This window comes from Thunnus albacares, chromosome 6 (genome assembly GCF_914725855.1).
Source record: "Thunnus albacares chromosome 6, fThuAlb1.1, whole genome shotgun sequence".
Lineage (NCBI taxonomy): Eukaryota > Metazoa > Chordata > Actinopteri > Scombriformes > Scombridae > Thunnus > Thunnus albacares.
The window spans coordinates 28,220,636-28,241,553 of record NC_058111.1 but is presented as its reverse complement, the minus strand read 5'-3'; the positions used below and the strand labels follow the sequence as shown (position 1 = coordinate 28,241,553).

General features: G+C 42.5%; 1 protein-coding gene across 9 annotated transcripts in view; it reads left to right on the top strand.

Annotated features, from left to right (window-relative positions):
* The window catches only part of numbl (NUMB like endocytic adaptor protein), a 57,563-nt gene extending 38,264 nt beyond the window's left edge, over positions 1-19,299 (top strand). For 2 of the 9 annotated variants that reach the window (XM_044354373.1, XM_044354380.1), the window contains exons 2-9: positions 3,438-3,588; positions 6,833-6,907; positions 8,336-8,410; positions 11,579-11,719; positions 13,163-13,370; positions 13,536-13,805; positions 16,565-16,750; positions 16,839-19,299. In XM_044354373.1, the coding sequence (XP_044210308.1) occupies positions 3,463-3,588; positions 6,833-6,907; positions 8,336-8,410; positions 11,579-11,719; positions 13,163-13,370; positions 13,536-13,805; positions 16,565-16,750; positions 16,839-18,010 (2,253 nt within the window). In that variant the 5' untranslated portion in view covers positions 3,438-3,462 and the 3' untranslated portion in view covers positions 18,011-19,299. The other 7 variants (XM_044354371.1, XM_044354372.1, XM_044354379.1 and 4 more) reach the window with 7 other exon arrangements.
* The last annotated feature ends 1,619 nt before the right edge of the window (positions 19,300-20,918 follow it).

Below are 20,918 nucleotides of genomic sequence, written 5' to 3'. Positions count from 1 at the left end.
TGGCTTTGTGTTTGTGTGTCTGCGTGTAGACAGACAGACTCTTACGAGCACAATAATTCAATACAAGAACTGAAAGAAACACAGGTATCCTCTATGTCAAGCTGTTTTTTTTTCAACTTCTTCAAAATAGAGAAGATACAGAGTTCATGTTAAGGAACTGCACAGATTTCACACATCAAAGTATGTCCAGAAGGAGCTGAGCAAGGTCTGATAAATCGCCTCAAGTGATATCACTGCAGTCTACATCTGAACTGTCGGTAGTTGCAGTATGGGTAATGTAGGTGGCAAGTGTTTCACTAGGAAGACGAATATGTGGAATAAAAAAAAAAAAAAACATCTCTGGTTCTGCTGCATCAATTTTTAAATTTCCATCGTGGGTCCGACAACCCCGAACTTGTAGAAGTTCAATGCTAAATCGGTGCAGTACTCTTCACAGTGTGGTTGCTTTTGTGTGTGTTGATCTATCTGTCTGTTTTTTTCTGTCCTCATCCTGTTTTCGTCCTTCTAGTGTGGTGGCCTTTAAAACTCTGCGTCAAACCACTCAAACCCCCATTTATCAGAAGTGGATGAATGAATGATGAGCAGGATATTGGGCGTATTACAACACTAATTTTCTCATTTATTCATTCCTCCATTTCTTTCCTTTTGTATCCACTTGTTTACTTCGTTGACACCACAATATATGATGTTTGCACAGAGTAAAATCTTTATGTGTGAGTGTGTGTGTTGTGGTGCTGAACTGGTTGGTGTTGGTGGTGAAGTTGGGCTCACTTTTTATGGGTTAGTCGGCAGTTGTGAAGCATCTTGGGGTTTACATCCTACAGACAAAGAATGTAATGCATGTGTGTTGACATTTCTTCAACAGACAACAAACTCACAATTACAGTATGATATATATTTACAGTAATCTGAATCATTAAATCATGAAACCTCTGTTGTCTTTACAGTAAGTATGATGAGAGAGTGTGTAGGAGCAGCTTTTTTAAACAGACTCCTGATCTCAGTGTCAACCAAAGGTACAGACAGATATGTTATTTCTCTTGTGAAAATACATCTTTGCTCTAAGTGGATACATTTAATCCTGAAAGTTCATTCATTAAATATAGATGTAAACACTTTATCTGAGTTTAAAGAGAAGGTTCTCTTCTTCGTCTCTTTTTGCTGTTACAGTATGCTGTCAACATGAAGTGGATTTTTCTGGTTTTTAGTCTGTGTTTTGCTGGTTTGTTGGTCTGAGTCTTTATTTTTCTGTCCTCAGCTGTCTACTGTAGTTTATTGGCATGTTTAACTTTGTTGTCAGTGACTCAACCGCCTCACATTTCTATTTATTAGTACTAAGTGACTGATTGATGATGAACAGGATAATTACAACACCACTAATTTTCTTACATCATTTCTTCATTCCTCCACTTCTTCTCTCTCCACCCCTCGTATCTGTCCCTCCGGTCCAGTCATTTTTCACTTGTTCCAGTACCCTGGGTTCACATCATTTCACTTCTATGTCTTCCCATGTGAATTGGCATCAGATGCCAGTCCTATTCGCTCACTCCTCCTCCTTCTCTCCTGCTGTCCCAAACCATATGAGGGCAGTTACAGGGCATCCTGTATTCCCTAACTAGCACCTCATTTCCCCCAACCTGCCTCCATAATTCTCCCCTCGACGTCCCTTGTGGGGAATTACACACCAGCCAGCTTTCATACACTCACGCACCCACATTCACACCTGCTGCAGCAGTTCTGGTGCCAGCCAGGTGCCAGTAAGTTGGCGCTTTGCCCAGAAATGACTGGCAGAACCTTTGACATGTGTGTGCATCGAGCTGCAGAGGGGCTTGTGTGTGTTTTGTGTGTGTGTGTGTGTCTGCACTTGGCAGAGGACGCATGCCTCTCATGCCAGGAATGAGTAAAGCCACTCGAGCTGTTTTGCAGCAGTTGCATTTGAATACTCCGCATTACACACACGTCTCAGTGTGTGTGTATTTGTGTAAAGCGAGCAAGAACATTTAATTTCACATGCTTCCAGCACACCAGTCTTTGGTTACCATTACCAGTAAGGTCGCTGTGATTATGAGAAGTGATGTGTGTGTATATATATTTGAATGAACACTGACCTGCGTGACAGAGCAGGAGGAAGTTTTCTTTCCTTCAGTATACAGATGAGTGCTTTACATATGGACATTGCACGTCTTCAGTGTAAGATTTGTTTAATTTCACACGCTGTTATAGCCAGGATGCCGATTTATGGGGTAACCAGACGGTAAGAAAATACAGTTTTGCTCTTTACTCAGATTAACATGAAACCTTTTTTATATCTCTCCACAGTTATTATTTTATTTCTTTGCTCTTGATTGTACTTTATTTACTTTGCAAAAGTTCTGAGGTTCTTGGTGGGCTTACTACTTGGATCTAATGATCTATGAGTTTGCCAGGCTTGCTGATTCTTCCCTCGTCAGATCAGATCAGTGTCACAATGTACCTTGAATGTGAAGAACATGTAGAGAGAGAAAATGGACTATAGTTTGTACAGAGATTGAGAATAGAGGAAAAACAGGGGAAGAAGGGGCTGTAAAGTCAAATTCAAAGCTTTTGATATAGACAACAGAGGAGCTGGTGATGTGGAATTCAGTCCTGATAAAGGAAAAGGATGCACACAGGGAGAGATGTTTTTTTTATTGTACTCCAGATCTTCTGTTGAGGGAGGATGTGACTGTGGAGGAATGAAAACAGTAATTATCATTTTTTAAGCAGGTCATGTTTTGATGGCGTCATGTCTCATTATGCTGAAAAATTAGCATCGCTAAACAGGCCAGCAGGCTGAATGGTCTAATTAAGCAGCCGAGGGAGGATTGTGTGTGTTCAGGGAAGGATTGAGGTGTGTGTGTGTGTGTGCGCTGATCAGAACTCGCTCAGCTTTCTTGATGTTTCTTGAGAAATGAAAGCGTGCGCTATGCTTTGTGTTCATTAGCGTTACATTCTACCTGTGTGATTTGTACAGCCTGTCTCTGAATGAAAATCAATGGGGCATCATGGCGGGAAGTGTTTATGACACTAATGTACTGACTGCCTTGTTAGGCATGATTACTACATAACAAGCTTGAGTTAATCAATGAAATCCATCCCACTTCACTCATAATCCTGAATGAAACACAAGGCTGCAGTGTCTGAGCAAAGCTTTAAAGTGGCATTTTTTAAAATGATAGTTTGGCGCTGTGACATTTAATTAGCTTTTAATGAGCCTCACCGCTAAACTGAGAGTAACTGAAAGCTGTTTTCATTGTTTTATGTGTGTTTGCGTTTTGTCGGGAGTCAGTTTTTTGTGATGATGCTATCATTTCAGTGTTGTTTTTTTAATCTCTTGAGCGAATTGCAAAGCTCAAATCCTACCTTTTGAGCCTCTATGTTTTAGAGAACTAAACCGTCATCCCTCTCTGTGTCCACAGTACCAGGGAGCACGTGACCCCGGAGATGAACAAGCTTCGTCAAAGCCTGAGGAGGAAGAAGCCTACCTATGTGCCAGAGGCCAGCAGACCGCATCAGTGGCAGGCTGACGAGGAGGCTGTACGCAAGGGCAAATGTAACTTCGCTGTGCGGGTACGTATCCAAGTATCTGGAGGCCAGCAATGACTAGTATAATTAAAAAGAATGATATTTTATTTAGATTCTGCCCCAGAGGCCCTGAATTTTCATTTAAACATGAAAGGTTAATATTACCATCAGGAATCTTTATCAGTATCTTTATTCATCAGTATAAAAAACGGACCAGAGTCAAACACAATCATAATGTCTGGCAGTTATTAATATATGGTATGTTGACAAAAGTAATCTCCCCACTCTGAGTGAGTAGTTTAACTTTACTGTGTGTGTATATATTAACATGAACCTCAGTACATGGCCAGAGGGCCACACAAAAGGGCAAATGAAGGTTTTCTGGGTTGAGGCTGAGACCACAGTACACTCACACCATAACTCATGTCGGGGCTGAGGGAGGACGCTCTACAATAAAAGGTGCACTGGATCCTCATTTATTCAGCACTTTATCCTTGAAGATCACAGAGGAAGGCTAAAGCCAGAAGCTGCTTCTGGGCAAGGCCATGTAAGATGCTCTATTTACGCCTCATACATGTAGGTCTGTTATATAACAGCATTGTAGCACCACACTGTTGTAATTTACATGTGATGTAACATTCAAAACGTTTTTTTTGAATGATTGTCTCAGATTGGTTTATATATGTTAATTGTATTTGGTTATTTTTGCTCTTCTTAAAGGAATAGTTTGACATTTTGGTGGAATATGCTTATACTATACGTCTTCTTGCGGAGAGTTAGATGAGTACGGGAGAGGGGTGTTAGTTTTCTCATCTATAGGCAAGAAAGCGAATAAGCATATTTCCCAAAATGTTAAGAGATACTTTTTATTTGAATGTGAACCTACCGTATGAATATGCACAAAACTGACATGATCACATAAACTGCACGTGGACTGCTTCATATAAGCAGATTATGTCTTTTATACGTATTCTAACTCTAAGTACTATAAGCTTGCGGTAAAAAAAAAGGACATTTTTTGTCAGGGCACCGCTGTATGCAATATTGGCAACCTGGGAATTTTCGCTTGTGCTGTTGTTACATGAAAAATGATGAAGAATGGGGACAGGGAGGACATTTGATCCTCACAGTAACCATGTTGTACTTCAAGTGCTTTCAAACAAAGCACAGATTTATATTTCAGCTCTCAGCTGAATGCCTCACATGCAATAAATGCAAAAGAATTATTAATGGCCCCATGTACGGATAACCAGCTCCAGTCTGAATGTGTACATTATGTCTGTTGCTGTGAGCTGAAGTGATTTGTTGAAGAACTAGAGAGACAATGACAGTAAGAGATGGAGGGCAAAGATTGGGGAATGACGACAAAGTGGAGTTATAGATTAAGGAGAGCAGAGGAAATGACAGGGTGAGGGATGAGGGCACACAGAGGGGACGGAGAGACACTGGAAGATATTCAGTGAGATTGTGTGCGAGATATAGAATTGGATGAGAGGCGAAAAACAAAAAAGCCTGGAGACTGAAAGGAGAAACCAGAAGAAAAAGACAAATACAAGGCAGAAAGAGACAGAGAACTAAGGAAGACAGTGTGAGGCGGGCTAATGGTAATGCTCCACAGAGTCAGCAATGAGATGGGTAGTGAAGAGGACTTGTGAGCTTTACAGCGAGAGATGTTAGCAAAAAACTTCTCTGCCTCTTTATCGTTGCTTTTCTTTCCCTCCTGTTCCCTTGTTCATCTTTTCTTTCTCACTTCTCTGTCCTTCACGCCAAATATATTCACAAGTTATGTACTATTATTAATGCCTCTTCAAGAGCTGCTGAACTGTATCGGAGAACAAAAAAATAAAAAGAACCCAAAATGGCGTCCTTAAGCTTAATACTGAGAGAAAAGTTGAGTCTTTGAACAGCAGCAACTTTGGGGAGGAAAATGGAAAAGTTTTCCAAGAGAAAAAAACAGACACAAAATTTACTCATGTGTCCTCAGTAGAGCTTGTTAACTTAAGTTACAGGGATTTTGATGAAGGGTTGATATCAGTATGGACTCTGCGTCTCCGATGAATAGGCCTGTCTGGTACGCGTTAGCTTGGCGCAGGGGCCGGGGGAAGGTGGTTAGTATCTACCAAAAGGGAAGAAATGTGACTCCCAGCAACTCCAAAGTTGTCATATTTACATCTCTCTGTCTATAGTTAGCTTGCTAACGTTATCAAAAGTAAGCTTTGAGGTTCAAACAAGGTACAAAGAGAGGAGTGCTTTTTGCTAACGTTAGCGACTGGTAAGCCTACATTCAGGAGTTTTGTGTGAACCCTGTGGCTTTACTGTGAGGACAGGACCTCTGGAGTCCTCTGTGCAGTCATTGTTGCTGACGTTAAACTAGCTGTTCATGGTCAGTAAAAATCTTGTAAATGTAAACTGGCTGCTTATTAAACCATAATGTCCTCTATTTCTACATGTGCTAAACACAGATTATGAGGGTATGGAGGATTTGGAGTTGTTTAAAGGCACCTTTGACCCAGCTGTGCTGACTAACAAAAGTAAATTAACAAGCAGTGCAAGTACTTACTACTAATTACTGAACTTTTGGTGTTCAGTAATTAGTAGTAATGGAATCACTTTTTCAATTAGTAATGGGTAATTTATTACATTTTTCAAGTAACTTCCCCAACACTGCCCATTACCTTCACTTCCTCTGGCAACCAAAAGTAGTATTTTCCTTCTGCTAGCTCAAAATGTAAAATTCTCGTTCACAAAACTGTCACACTTTGCCCATAGTTTGTTTACAATGAGTATTTCAGTTCAGGGACCAATCTACCCAAAACTCAGAGCACTCCTTAAAACTCTGAAAACTCATCTTCCTCTATCCTAGTCACTTGTCTTCTGACTTTAGCAGAACTGCGGGAGCTTTAATTGTGTCCCTGTGGGCTCTCCGTACACCACAGAGCTGAACACCGGAGAGACAACAGAAGGGGATGTGAGGCTATAAATTACTCCAGTCCTCCTCTCTCTCTCCTGTCCTCATTATCTGTAGCAGCATGCGGCTGTAAATCCAGTATGGGTGCTTATTAGCTACTTGCCTGTCAATTTCATAGCACTTATAGAAATACTGATAGGGACTAATGAGACTTTGGTTGTTTTTATGTCACTTCTCTGTCTCTTTCTTTTGTTTTGACATTCTCTTTAGTGGTATGAAGGTTAGATGAACAGTATTGCTAACACATAAAAACAGTGAAATACAACAAACACCTGTTTTGTTTTGGCTAACAAGATTTCTGCCTTCTTTCTTTCTCTGCAGTACCTGGGGTTGGTAGAGGTGGAGGAGTCGAGAGGGATGCATGTATGCGAGGAGGCGGTAAAGAAGCTAAAAGTTGTGAGTATCCCACACACACACACACACACACACACACACACACACACACACACATTCAATACTCTCTGCAGTTACCTTTCTCTTTACCTCTTTCATGTCTCACATTGCCCTCCCTGATGGGCCGTATTCCTGTCTGTGTCTGTGCATCTGTCAGTCTGTCTGCTCATCTGTCTTTCTGTCTGTCTGATCCTTCTACACCCAAGAGAGCAGAAAATGAGATCAGGGCTACCAAACACACATACAAACACACACTGATACACACACACACAGTTTGCACCCCTGGGAAGCTGGATTTGGACAAGGAGCGTGTGAACAGAGTGACACAGGCCGGCCAGTGTCAGACAGACTTACACACATGCAGAGACACACACTCTGTGGTGTAGAAAACAGCAGTCTGTGCAACTTTCTTCATCACCTTCCCAAGCTTTGCTATTGCTGTTTTTTTTTGGGGGGGGGCGGTAATGGGGATTAAACTGGCCAACATTTTTCTGTATTCAGTGTAGAAAAATGTGCACTCATCCTCACATTGATTCCCCAAGTTGGAATGTAACTTTATATAACGCTTTCAGAGGATCTGAGAGAGAAATGCTGTTAAATGAATCACAGCCAATTTAATGCATACGGGAGAAAATGTTTAATGCATTCTCTCTTTCTACTCTTGCAACAATTTCCTTTCATTTGTTTTTCTCTTTCGGTGCTCCCCGCTGGATCAAGCATCTTTCTTAAGCCGCGCTCTGTCTTCTCTGCAGTTGCTCGTGCTGAAAACTTTCTTCCACAGTTATTTTTTTTTCTCTTAATTCCCTGCTCCACCTCCTCATTTAGCCTCCCTCTCCCTCTCCCCTCTCCTCCTTCCATCATCCTCAGTTTCTTCACCTCCGTTCACACTCCCTCTCTCTTCCTCTAAATGGGATTATGCAAAAATTGAGGCTCCTTATCGGCTCGCTGTGGGTTTCAAAGCCATTTTCTGCAGTGCACCGGCTTTCTGTTTCCCTTACTCACACCCGCATATGCCGACTCATATGCACACACACGCACACACACACTTCCACTCACATGGAGTGGAATGTTGCTTTTTTAGCCTGTGTATTTTTAGCCCGGCCCATGCTGAGTGTGTTATTAACTCTGCCTGGTGCCCTCCTCTGGAGAAATGACTGTTAATGCCAGCTGGCACAGTTTTTCCTTCTGCCCGCCTCTCCACTCTTAACCCACCACAACCTCATCTGCTCTAAAGATGCAATGAAACACTTAACACAACCGTGAACAGCAGGATAAGTGCCTTTATATGCTAATAGCTTGTGAATCACACCACTATAAGAACGGAGTTTGCTTAGGAACACCTGGTGAAATTAAATACGTTCGGTATACGACTTGGTCAGTCTCCCGTTATGCTATAAATGTTTCACTCTCTCTTGTTTTTTGTCCTTCCAGAGTGGGAAAAAGACAGTGAAGGCAGTATTGTGGGTTTCAGCTGATGGACTCAGGGTGGTGGATGATAAAACTAAGGTAAGCAAACATTTTGCTGCATGTGTGTTGCCTCCATCTCCTTGTTTTGTCCTCCTTTCTGTCTTTCCTGTCTCTTTCTTTTCTACCTACCTCATCACTCACTTCTGGCAACAAGGACATGGAAGTGTGTGTCCTACAGTCATTTACAGTACACAGCACTCAGGTAATTTATCTCTGTCTCCAGTCTCGTCCTTTTACAACAACCAGAAAGCAAAAGTTTTTGATCAATAAGACAGAAACAGAGTGGTGGCAAAAGAAATCCAACTTTTCTCTTATATACGTATTCCAGTCAGCCACGTGGACAGTTTCCCTCCTGAGACCAGCAACAAATTCTCATTCTGCCCTAGTTTGATGATGCCGAGGCTGACAACAGAAGGACCCAGTATGCATCTATTGTTTTGATGCTCCCAGGCTAGTTTGGGCCTGTGTCTGTGTGTGTGTAGTTTCAGAGCTGACATATGTGACTCATGGTTGCTTGCTGAAGGTGCTTAGTGGGGGAGGGAAGATCAAGTAAACACAGACACACACATGCACTTGAGGAGTGTCTGGCGGCTAGGGAGGCCTCCTACAGTGAGTGCAGCTAGCTGTGGCTCTATTGAAAGCAGAGCAGAATAAAGAGCAGCAGAGAATGGAGGAGAGAGCGAGCCCAAAGGACAAGCCTCTCTCCCTCTTTCGCTTTCCCCTTCTTTTTGTTTGGAGGCCATACACATGACCTCATACCTCTTCCAGTCCTTCGGTCTCTCTCCTCTCCTCCTCCACTTTAATCTCCCTCCTCTTTTTTCCTCCTCTGTGATGTATCTAATCTAAACATTTTTAAGGAAAAGGCTGGCAATATTCTGTTTGTCTTATTTTCATTAAAAGACTAAAACCAACAATGAATCGATCCTGCTAACAAAACACATCAGTGAGCCACACTGTTGAAACAGCCATTACAATAAATGTTTACTTTGAGTCAATCTCACACTGTCCTGCTGCAGTAAATACTCATTTAATCCGCCACTGAAAATAGTCCCACAAATGCACAAATACAATATCCAACTGTTTTAGGAAAATACTCAGGATTCTTTTAATTAAGCTGCATATTTTAACCCATTTTAATAGATTTATGTCCTCAGGAGGAACAAATGCACTTGGAGCTGTGTGCCACAGGCAGGGTATGAAGTTCATGAAGTATTGAGAGATGAACTAATGCATTGATGGTTTTGGTCTTTTCATTGGATTTTGCTGACAATAAGAAAAAGATTTACATAATAATGGCAGCTTTACTTTGAAGGTGAACAACCATCAATCAGTAAAACACAAGAATAAAATGAGTTAGGTGTGTTTACTTTCTTGTCTAAATCACATTTCTCTCCAGCCCAACTGCCTCTATAAGTGCATTTTAAACAAAAACTGAAATATTATAATGATGTTAAATGAGATTCACAGGAATTTCCAGCCCCTGGTTCTAATTAACAAGGGGTGCAACTAATGATTTTCACTTTTGATCAATCTGCAAATTTTCTTGGTTGACGTCTTCACATTTCTGTTTTGTTAAACAAACAGTCCAAAATCCAAAGATATTCAATTTACTATCACAGATGAAGAAAGCAAGCAGCAAATCTTCCTAAATGACCAGCTGGAACTGGAGAATATTTTGACATTTTTGCTTTAAAAATGACTTAAATGATTAATTGCATAACAAAATAGTTGTCAGTTTGTTTTTTTTTGTTGATCGACTAATCGATTAATTGACTAATACTTTCAGCTCTACAATTAACTTAACTCGTTGAATGTAGACAGTAGAAAGGACTCGCCATCAAAACATGGTCTTACAGTACTGATGTTGTTATTTTCAATACATCTCATTAGCATTTCTAATTAAGTACATTACGGTCAACTTAATCAAATTTGATTAGAAAGCCAACAATTATAATGCATAAAGTCTCCTCCTTCCTTCTTTGTTTCTTTCAGTGCCACCTCATCACCTTTCTTCATCAGCCCAGCGTCCATCTCTGAATCATCAAGCCCATCTTTAATAACACCCACACAGCCATTATTCAAACCCACTTCCACAGACTCAGAATGTGTACAGGACATGTGGGTTCATTAGAACCACAGCTCCACATGACCTTCATAATGAATCAGTAGAAAGAAAGAGTAAAGTCTTTCTCTGTTCAGCAGTCTTTCCTTTGGGCTCGAGGCACAGAGACTCTCTGAGTCACATGCTGCTGTGCTGTATTCTTCTTTTCAGTGATGTAGTGACATGATCTGAGTCACCTTTACCCACACATGCAAAACACACACTTTCAAAAGCACACCTCACATGAGCATACAGAATCATAAACCTCTGAAACACACACATACACACACACACACATACACACACACACACACACACACACACATTGCTCTCTGCTCAGCCTTTCACCTCGGTACCAGCGTCCCCCTTCATTCCCTAATTGGCTCACAATGAATGGACTGTTATTCTTCCACCTCTTTATCCCCACATCCCTCCTTCTTTTCTTCTCCTTTCCCGTCCTCGTCCGCCCTCTTCCTTTCTCCTCATCCTCCCCTCTCTTTGTTTTCTGCAACGCTGGAGGAGAGGAAGGACGTGTGTGGATGAGTGTGTGAGCCCTCTGTCTCTTTCGTCCCTTTCTTCTCCCTCTCGGCTCTTGTTTTCCTTCTCTTTCTGCTTTTTCCAGAGAGTCCAAGAGGTGAGCTTGGGGGCCCCTTAATGTACACCGAGAAAGAGAAAGGCCCCTCTTAGCTTCCTCTATAGTCACTATAGACACTGAGACGGGCTGAATAACCCTTTTGTAGAAAGAAGGGCAAGTGGTGGAAACATCCCAGAGATTAAAAGAGGGTTCAGTGTCGTTAGTCTGTAGTCGCTCTCTTTTCTGTCACTGGTAGATGTGTAAATAGGTTGGAGCAGGAAGGGTTTTTTAGCTGAGGTTGAAAGCCATGTGTCAAGTATTGGATCAGTCTATGAGCTGGTGTGCTCAGTATTGTAGTTATATCTCCTGTCTGTCATCGGTTAAGCTGCAGTAAGAAAGACAAAACCATGTCAAATGTGATTTGATGAAATCTTCCTGCTGGAGCAACTCGATATACTCAGTTGTACTGTGTGAGCTGTCAAATCTGATTCTCTCTGACCTCTCTGTCTCTTTTCCATTGTGTCTCTATCAGGACCTCATTGTGGACCAGACCATAGAGAAGGTTTCATTCTGCGCTCCTGATCGAAACTATGACAAGGCCTTCTCCTACATCTGCCGGGACGGGACCACCAGACGGTGGATGTGCCACTGCTTCATGGCTCTCAAAGACTCGGTGAGGAGACAATTAACCTTCCATATCTCCTCCTGGGTCTCTCCATACTTTGTTATTTAACTTTCTAAGTTTAGAAGCCAATTGGGTGTTTCAGTCTCGTAGCTTAGCCATTTTTCATGCTTATCAATGGAAGGAGCTAAAACAATTAGTCTAGTAATCAATAAGTTAATGAGCAAAAAAGTAATCAACAACAATTTTGTTTGTCATTTATCAAGCAAACATGTGAAACCATTGCTGGTTCAAGCTTCTAAAATGTGAAGATTTGCTGATTTCCTCAGTTTTATATGAATGTGAATGGAATAGTGGCAGAAGAACTACTCAGATCCTTTATTTTCATGTATAAGTAAAGAAATATTATCAGCACAATGTACTTTTAGTATCAAATGAATGGAACTAATTATGCAGAAAAATGGCAGCTGTAACTGATATATTATTATATATGACAAAATCCAAAATGTAGTGGAATAGAAATATAAAGTAGCATAAAATTCAAACACTCTTTGATTATCTACCTTAAAGTTGTACTTCAGTACCGTTCTTTTAGTAAATGTACTTAGTTTCATTCCATCACTGCAGTTGAACATCTGTGGGTGCTGTTGGTCAGACAAAACAAGCCATCAGCTTAGACTCTAACATTTTTTATTCTAAACAATTAATTGGTAAATGGAGAAAAATCAACAGATTAATCAATGAAAACTATGGTTAGCTGCATCCCTTTTTCAAGTGTTGAACTCATACTAGAATGTTGTACATATTATATTTATTTGATTTCTAACCTCTGGTGTTTCTGTTTCACTGACCTTGATGATGAGGAACATTGAAATGTAAAGACAACTGCAACAGAATCTGAGCCCATGCCGTCACGGTGCATTGTGGTTTCAACCCTGCAGTGGTTTCATCAGCTTAGACCGTGAGTTGGATTATTAATGTGGATGGAGGAGAGCGCAGCACAGACCTGCGGGATTAGGAGAGGGGATTAGACAGAAGCCTGCGGAGTTATCTATCCATCTCTGTTTCTATTTCCACTACACATTCTCCACATCTCTATCTGCACATCCTAAACTGAACCGTCTCCTATTCCTCCTCCTCATTGTGACGGCTGTATAGTATGTGGATGGTTGAACTTGATTTGAAGGTTGACATGAACACCAATCATGTCGTCTGTAGAAAACCTCTGTAGAAAAAAACACAGTCAGCACAGTTTACACTGAAGACTGTAGAAGTGCGCTAGCTCTAGTTATGCTTTCAGTTGTTCAGTTTGTTTTCTGTCTGCAAAGTCTCAATACATCTCAAACTGCTTTCAAAATTCTGATTAATTATAATCTTGTAGATTTATAGCTCGTTGATCAATCCAGGTTAAGTGTAGGTCATACTTTAAAGCTGTAAAGTGTTTTAATCACAGTTTTTTTCTTCTTCTTTGTTCTTTTTTTTTTGCTCCACCAGGGAGAGAGACTGAGCCATGCAGTTGGCTGTGCCTTTGCCGCCTGTCTGGAGAGGAAGCAGCGCAGGGAGAAGGAGTGTGGCGTGACGGCGTCCTTTGATGCCAGTCGCACTTCATTTGTTCGTGAGGGCTCCTTCCGCGCCAACTCCTCCTGCAGCCAGCAGGGCAGCAGCAGCGAGCGAGATGACAAACTGCAGGATAAGAAGAAAGGTGAGATGATATTTCAAAGTGTGTGTACACAGTCAAAAAGTTGGACATGTAACTTGATCCCAAAAAAGTTCAAAGTCAAGCACGTACACAGGAAACTCATAGCCTGACGACACTGATAGTATATCATATTTATAGATTATGTATTCTCCACTCTTCCTCCTCCAGACCAGCCCTCTGCCATCCCAGCCCTGCCACCTGGCACTGCCTCCCCACCCGAGGGTGCGGCGTCCCCTATGGAGCGCCCAGAACCTGGCGGGCCTCACGCCATCCCTCGCCGCCACGCGCCCATTGAGCAGCTGGTGCGTCAAGGATCCTTCAGGGGATTCCCTGCCCTCAGCCAGAAAAACTCTCCCTTCAAAAGGCAGCTGTCGCTCCGCCTCAATGACCTGCCATCCACGCTGCAACGCAAGACTGACTTCCAGGCCAAGAACCCTGGTGAGTTGACGAGTTCTTGAAGTTATAGTCACAAGTGTTCACCAAGGGACCTTCTTCTGCTGTGTGCTTCTTCTTATCTTCTGTTTATTAGGGTCAGAGGGTCCCAACCTTCTGCTGCTGTCACCCCTTTGTACTACATTCATTTGTCAATAAGGGTGATTTGGTTGTTAAAATTACAATATGTAAAAGAGCTGGGGTTAGGTACAAAAACTATAAGGCGGGTGGGGGGTGTTATGTATTTTTTCTTTTAACTTCAGCCCTCCTCATCCCAGTAATTTTTGTACAGTCCCATAGAGGGACTAGTCATAATTTGTTTGGATTTATTTCAAGCGGAAAAGACATTGAAACATCATTTAGACCATAGACACAATAAAATAAACACAGTTATAATACTGCTGGGTCTGAAGTAGGAACATTTAAAGTAGTTTTTTTAGATTGACACCATTAAAGCTGACATCTGGGAAAAACCATTATAAAAGCATGTTTACTATCTGCTGTCAGAGAGGAACCTAACTCACCACCATTAGAGGTGGATGATTGTGCAACGGATGCAAAAGGCTAAAACTGTGCTGAAACATCAACAAACCTCATAGGTCTTGTATCTAGAAGTGATTCATCTTCATCTTATTTATACTCGATATCAAAATTCCTAGAATGAAATCACATCTCACCTCTCTCTCGCAAATACAAAAACAAACGATTTTTTCAAAGGATTTGACAGACTTAAATCCCCAAATTGATTTTCAAAGAAGTCAAGCAACGTTGTTCCTGCTTGTACACTCCAACAGAAACTACACATGGGGACTGTGCGCTCCACTTGCGTCACTGCTGTTGCAGATTGGAGCGATATTACATTTTCCATTTGGCTTCAGTGTGACATCACTGACCCTTGTCTGAAAAGGTCTGAACAATCATATTACAGAATAAACCTTCAGCACATCTCAGATGCATTTGTATTCATGTTTTGGTAGTGCAGACAAGGTGTAATTCTCCAGTTTAATCCTGACGCTTCCACTGAATGAGGGCCGAGATAAAAAGCAGTTATGTGAAGTGCTGTTATTATTGCTATTAGCGACAGCGCTGATTGCTGGGACTGTGCGACTTTGAGGGCTCTTAGCTTTCGACTAAAGACAATTAATAATACCTGACTTATCCCTACTACAGGTTTGTGTATTCACATACACAGGAACACACACATACATATACACATCCGCTCTGTGTGGTTCCACAGGATCAGAGCGCTTAGTAGCAAGGCTGATTATAGTCATTAGGAGAGATGAGAGAGTTGACTCGTGGACTCCTCTGACTGGAATACTAAACCACAATATTCAACTCCCACTCTCACTCCATATACGTATTGCCTCCTCCCAGGATGGGTAGTGTGTATGTATCCAGTGGTGGTGGATTTGATGCAATTTGAATCCTTCATACACAGTGGTCTGCCTGTCTTCCTCTCTTGCTCTCTCACACTTTCTCTCACAAACACACATACACAGATGCAAGCGCTAAGCAGTAGCAGCCAATTCCACTGCCTCTCTGCTCCCTTGTGACTCTCTGAACAATGTGTGTATTGATTTGTGCGGTCAATCAGCTGTCCTGGTTAGCCTTCAGCAAGCCTTCTACCGGCCCTTAAATCTGCTACTGCATTGACAGAAACGCTCGCGCACACACACACACACACACACACACATATAGAGACACACATATGAAGTGCTTTGAGTGCATCTGAACTCTGTGGGACATTGACAAGAATAGGGAAAGAGAAAGATCACAGGGTTGCCGGTTGTAGCCAAACAAAGCAGCGAGAAATCTTTAATGGGAGACCTTACACATGCCTCCAGCGCCCTCTGCACCCTCCACTTCAATTCAAGCCATAGAGTGCACACAGATGATAGAGAGAAACTGTTAAGGAGTGGGCTTGAATGGCATGTTGGGCAGAGAACCACACTGTGGCCATCTGTGCTAAAAAAATAATTAATTAACTTCACTTTAATACCACTTTTGTGTCAAAAAAAAGCAACAACCAGTTCTCTTTCAAGTGTTTTGGACACTTTACTGTCTCCATCTCTGTCCAGCAGAGATGGAGACAGCAAATCCGGAGAAGAAGCAGGAAAGATGATAGAGATGCCGGTGAAAACGAGGGAGGTGGTCCAAGGAACAGGGAATTAGATATTATATCTATTTATATCTGTGGTCCGTGTATGAGAGGTTTTAAAGCTGTAGTCCACACCAAAGTCAGACAGGAACATTACGCTGTCTAATCCCCCTGCTGGTTGGATCAGTTACAGATGGTTTAAAAACGTGGATAAACTAAGCCAAATTCACCTCTGTCTGAGTCCTCCCATTGCATAAGACACACAAGACAATGACATAAAATCTACATGGAGAACATAACGCTACATATATAGTGAAGGGGACTGTAAGCCTTCTTGACTAATTACGAACCTTTTTACATTTAGTAAGAAGTTCTTGATTAACACAATGCCATGTTTGTGTTGAGAACCTTATGTTTTAGACGCTTTGTAGGTCAACAGTGGCCTCCATCAAAGTCTTCATGTGCTCCAGTTTCTATGCTTTTCATGATAATTGGGTCTGTTACATAAGTGAATGAATATTTTTTTCCCCACTTTCTGTTTGTTTGTCCCTCTACTCCATTTTCCTCATCTCCCATTTCACTTCTCCTCCTCACTCTTTTCCTTATTTCCATGACCCGCTCCTTTTTCCTCCTTGTCTCCCTCTGTGTGTCCCCTTCTTGCTAGTACTAGAGATGGATATGGGGATGCCGGGTGAAGGAGACAGTAGTATCAACGCCCTGTGTAGCCAGATCAACACCTCTTTCACCAAGCCGTCAGAGGAGCTCTTCTCCAACCCCTCTTCATCTGCCAATGGCCCGCCAACCTGCACTGTGCCCCCTGTCCTGCCTCCACCACCTGCACCAATGCAGGGTAAGAAATAATGCATCAGATCAAAAACAATAGTTAATTTTATTCAACAGTGCAAACTTGTTCCTAATCTTTCACTTTATCCCTCTAGCCACCTCTTCCTGGGTGCAGCCGGATCCTCCGCTCCACTCTCCTCCTCCAGTCTCAGTGGCAATGCAGATCCAGATGCAGATGCATATGCAGAGCGGACACAAGCGCACGCCCTCTGAGGCAGAGAGATGGCTGGAGGAGGTCTCCAAGGCTGTCAAGGCTCAACAATCCCCTCCTCCAGGCCCCACCATCCCCACCATCCCTGGACCACCCTCTGTGTCGAGTCACCAAGTGTCCAGTCAGGCAGCCATATCAGCTGCCCCAGTGTCCACCATCTCCATGCCGCTTGGCACCATGTCCAAACCCCTCATCACAGGCCCCTCTGCTCTCTCAGGTCAGGCCCCAATGCCCCTCCCACCCATGTCGATATCATCAGTCCCTCTAATACCAGGCCCTCCAGTGTCAGGCCCCCCGATGTCTCTACCTTCCATGTCCATCCCCACCATGTCAGGTCCAAGCATGTCAGGGGCCCCCATGATCCAGCCCTCCCTCCCTGGGCCCCCAGGCTCCCTCCCAAGCTCCATGCAACCCTTCCCCCTGGCCTTTGATTCTACTCCGGCTCCTGTGGGGATGTTCGCCAGCCCGCCTGTCCAACCGGCTTTTGTGCCCATGCAGACCTACATGCCAGGCCTGGCTAGCAGTATGACCTACCCCAACGCCAGTGTGCCTGTGGTAGGAATCACACCATCACAAATGGTGGCCAACGTCTTTTGCACCGCCACTGGCTCGTCCGGAGCTGGAGTTGCCATTGGCTCCGCTGTAGGAGGACCCAAAGTGGGACCACTTGGAACAGCCGGTCAGCACCATTCTTACCCAGCAGCTGCTGGTGCAGTTGGGCACACCGGAGGGTTTTCCACACCGCCATTCTCTTCCACCCCACCACTATCAACAGCCATTAATGGCCTCCCATCACTCAGCAGCGCCACGATGGCCCTTCAGAACGGGACCTCCAATAGTGGCGGGAATGGTGGCAGCAGTAGTAGCTGGCCACCAGAGGGCAGCCAGCTAACAGCACCAATGGCCAACGATTCCCAAGATGATGATCGTTTTGAGGCCAAGTGGGCGGCACTGGAGACCAAACCAGCGCCTCAGCAGCCAGGGAATAAGGTGCCAGCTGCAGCAGCCAACCCATTTTCCAACAATCTGCAAAAGACTTTTGAGATTGAGCTCTAAGCCAGAGTCGGTCTCCCAAAGCTGTAGTGCTAGCCCTGGAGTTAATGCCTGGGAAAGCCAGATACTGATTCCAGCATCTGTGCTTAGAACGGGATGCAGGTCCTGAAAGTTAGCCTAGCATCCACTCTGTGGCAGCCTAGCAACCTGCTAAAAGCTCTCATAGGAGTCAATACTATAATGATCTTAATTGCTTTCTTTTCACTCCCTTGAGAGTTAGTGAGTAGTTGGCAGATTGCTGGGCTGCCATTGGAGGATCAGGTCTCTAGCTCACTAGACTTGATGAACTCAATCCTGCTACTTCACCTTCTTTCCACCTCTCCCCTGCTTTCACTTCTCCACTCTGGCTTTACTTTACCTGCTGCAAGTCCGTGGATGTACTGTATGTGCCACCCTGAGGACGTTATGGGGGGACACAGTTCTGTGGTTTCTTTCTTTAAAAGCAGACTCCACTCAGATGCATTCCAATCCCATGAGATGTTTTTGGCAGTTTTGTTTCTGGTGGAGATTTTGGTGGAGAACTTAGCAGACAGTCTTGCTACATCACAAGACATGCAGAGAGGCAGAGAAGCGATTAGTTGACTGATGAACAGATTGATGCTGATCTTAGCCAAGCACAGCAGAAGTTTGGATACGTGAAAGGACTAGCCAATTACGTGAGACCTGACCCTACCAACCCAAAAGGACTTACTGACCAATAGTAGAGATTTATGGCCAAAATGATTTTATTTATTGTACTTTATTTTTTATTTTAACAAGTTATATATACTTAAAAATCAAAAATTTAAAGCAGTGTTTCAGGAGCGTGTTGTTTTTATCCCCTATATTTATTTTTGTTGATCTGTAAAGAGGAGGGAAACAACAGTAACAGACAGGTAACCAAGGTGATTGGGCAGCAGTAAAGGGAGAAAGCTTGGTGGGAAACTGAGTCATGTAACAGGAACCAAATAACCAGGGCTGACAGCACAGCAGCATGTTGCCCGACACGTACAAGAGAATAAGTGTATATAGTGGCATGTTTCTTCCACCCGTCAGCCCTCACGTATATACGCTTCACTGCTGCCAGACGAGTCAGTATAGCTTCACTTTGGCTCTGTAGCCCATTTCTGTTGCTAAAGCCTACCTTTAAGGGCACTGGGACATGAGAAATCACTTCAGGATATCCAGCAAACAGACACTCTGGACAATACAACACAACACAGCAGTCCTTTGGACCTCATCTTCTCCAGGAAAACCCACAGAACTTTTACAACTCAGTGGAATTATAAAACACTATAACACTGTGCAACTGGTTGGAAAAAAATGATGCACCACATTCCAACATTCATAAATCTTTTAAAGTGTTCAAATATAAGGTATAGTCTCATCATATACAGTGTGATTGTGTGTTCACTACTGTTGCAGTGGTTCTGCATTCATAAAGAGAAGAGGAACATGAGCAGACATAAACCGAGGCGTGGCAAATGGAAGAAATAAAGGATCTCTGATGCAGAATTACAGCAGAGTGAACAAGATTGGATTGACAGATTAACATAGAGAAAATGTAATGGCAGCAGAATAGATAGCTAGCAGAAAGCAAAGAGGAAGGATAAGCTGTATGTGGAAGACTGAAGGAGAGAATGGAGCTACACCTTTAAGGAATGAGAAGGAGGAAGTCTGAAGACAGGAAAAAGAGACAAGATGTGATTAAAAAGAGATGAGAGTGAGAGACAGAGTGTGTGAAAAACATTCAGAACAAAGACACATTCATTCACGTTTTTTTTTTTTCTTTTTGCCTACCCAAGAGTCAAGGCTGAGCCACTTCCATTACAGCATCATGTTCCTCAACTCTTTAAACCTGCATCGCAAACAATGCTTTTGATTATATTTTTTAAAAATGTGGCTTACTACATAATTTCAATCTCATAAACAAGATTTTATAAGTACTGTATGTGCAACTCCCTATATAAGTATCTGCAACTCAAACAATGTCATGAAAGCTGTCTGTGTTTTGACTTGCAGTTTGTGGCATGAGGCATAAAAGTTTGGATCTATTGAAGAAGAAATGTTCTTTATGGAAGAGCTTTTCCATGTGAGCTGTAGCAAACAGGTGCTGTGTGTTATATAAAGTGGACCAGAGATACTCCTGCCCAACAGGACCGTTATGTTCCTTGGGAATTCAATTGTATGGATACGGACTGCCAGTGATTAGGTTTCCTGCTCATTAAATCCCCACAGTTCAATTAGCTTACTGGGTCTCTTCCTGTGGCAGCGATCCCTTCTGATAGGCTGCCTTTTCAAAGAACCTAAATTTATGTGCCACAGGCTTCCAGGGTCCCTCCCAGGGTCTTTGTCTGTCTTTGTTTTCTGACAAATCAATATTTCTTCCCCACCAAACAAATCCAAATTGCTCTCTCTACCCTCCTCTCGTTAAAGAACAAGACTCATGAAATTGATGCTATTATTTTATATTAATTGAAAATATATTTTAGCCCTTGACTCTTGTTTGCACGCCCTCCAAATTATAAATGTAGGTTAATTGTGTTCTGCGTTAAAGCAAACTTAATGACCTCATAAACTTGATTGTAAAACCATAGTTTAGTGATGGTAACAAAGCAAACCAGTTTATTTTTAATCTTTATTTACAGAATTTTTGTATTTAAACCTACATATTTGTATTGTAATTACATTGTACAAAAGATAAATAAAGTAATATAATATTACAACTGCTCATGTCTTGTGGTTGGTGGCTTCTTGCCTTTTTCTTTCTCTTTTGTCCTTTCCATCCTCTTCTTTCTATCCATATTCCTCTTATGACCTTTTCATTATTTCAGTTTTTTTCTCACCTTCATGTTTTTTTTTAAATTTCTATCTCCGAGCACCCAACTACTGTCTCTCCTTATCAATCTGACTATCCTTACTTTCCATCTTT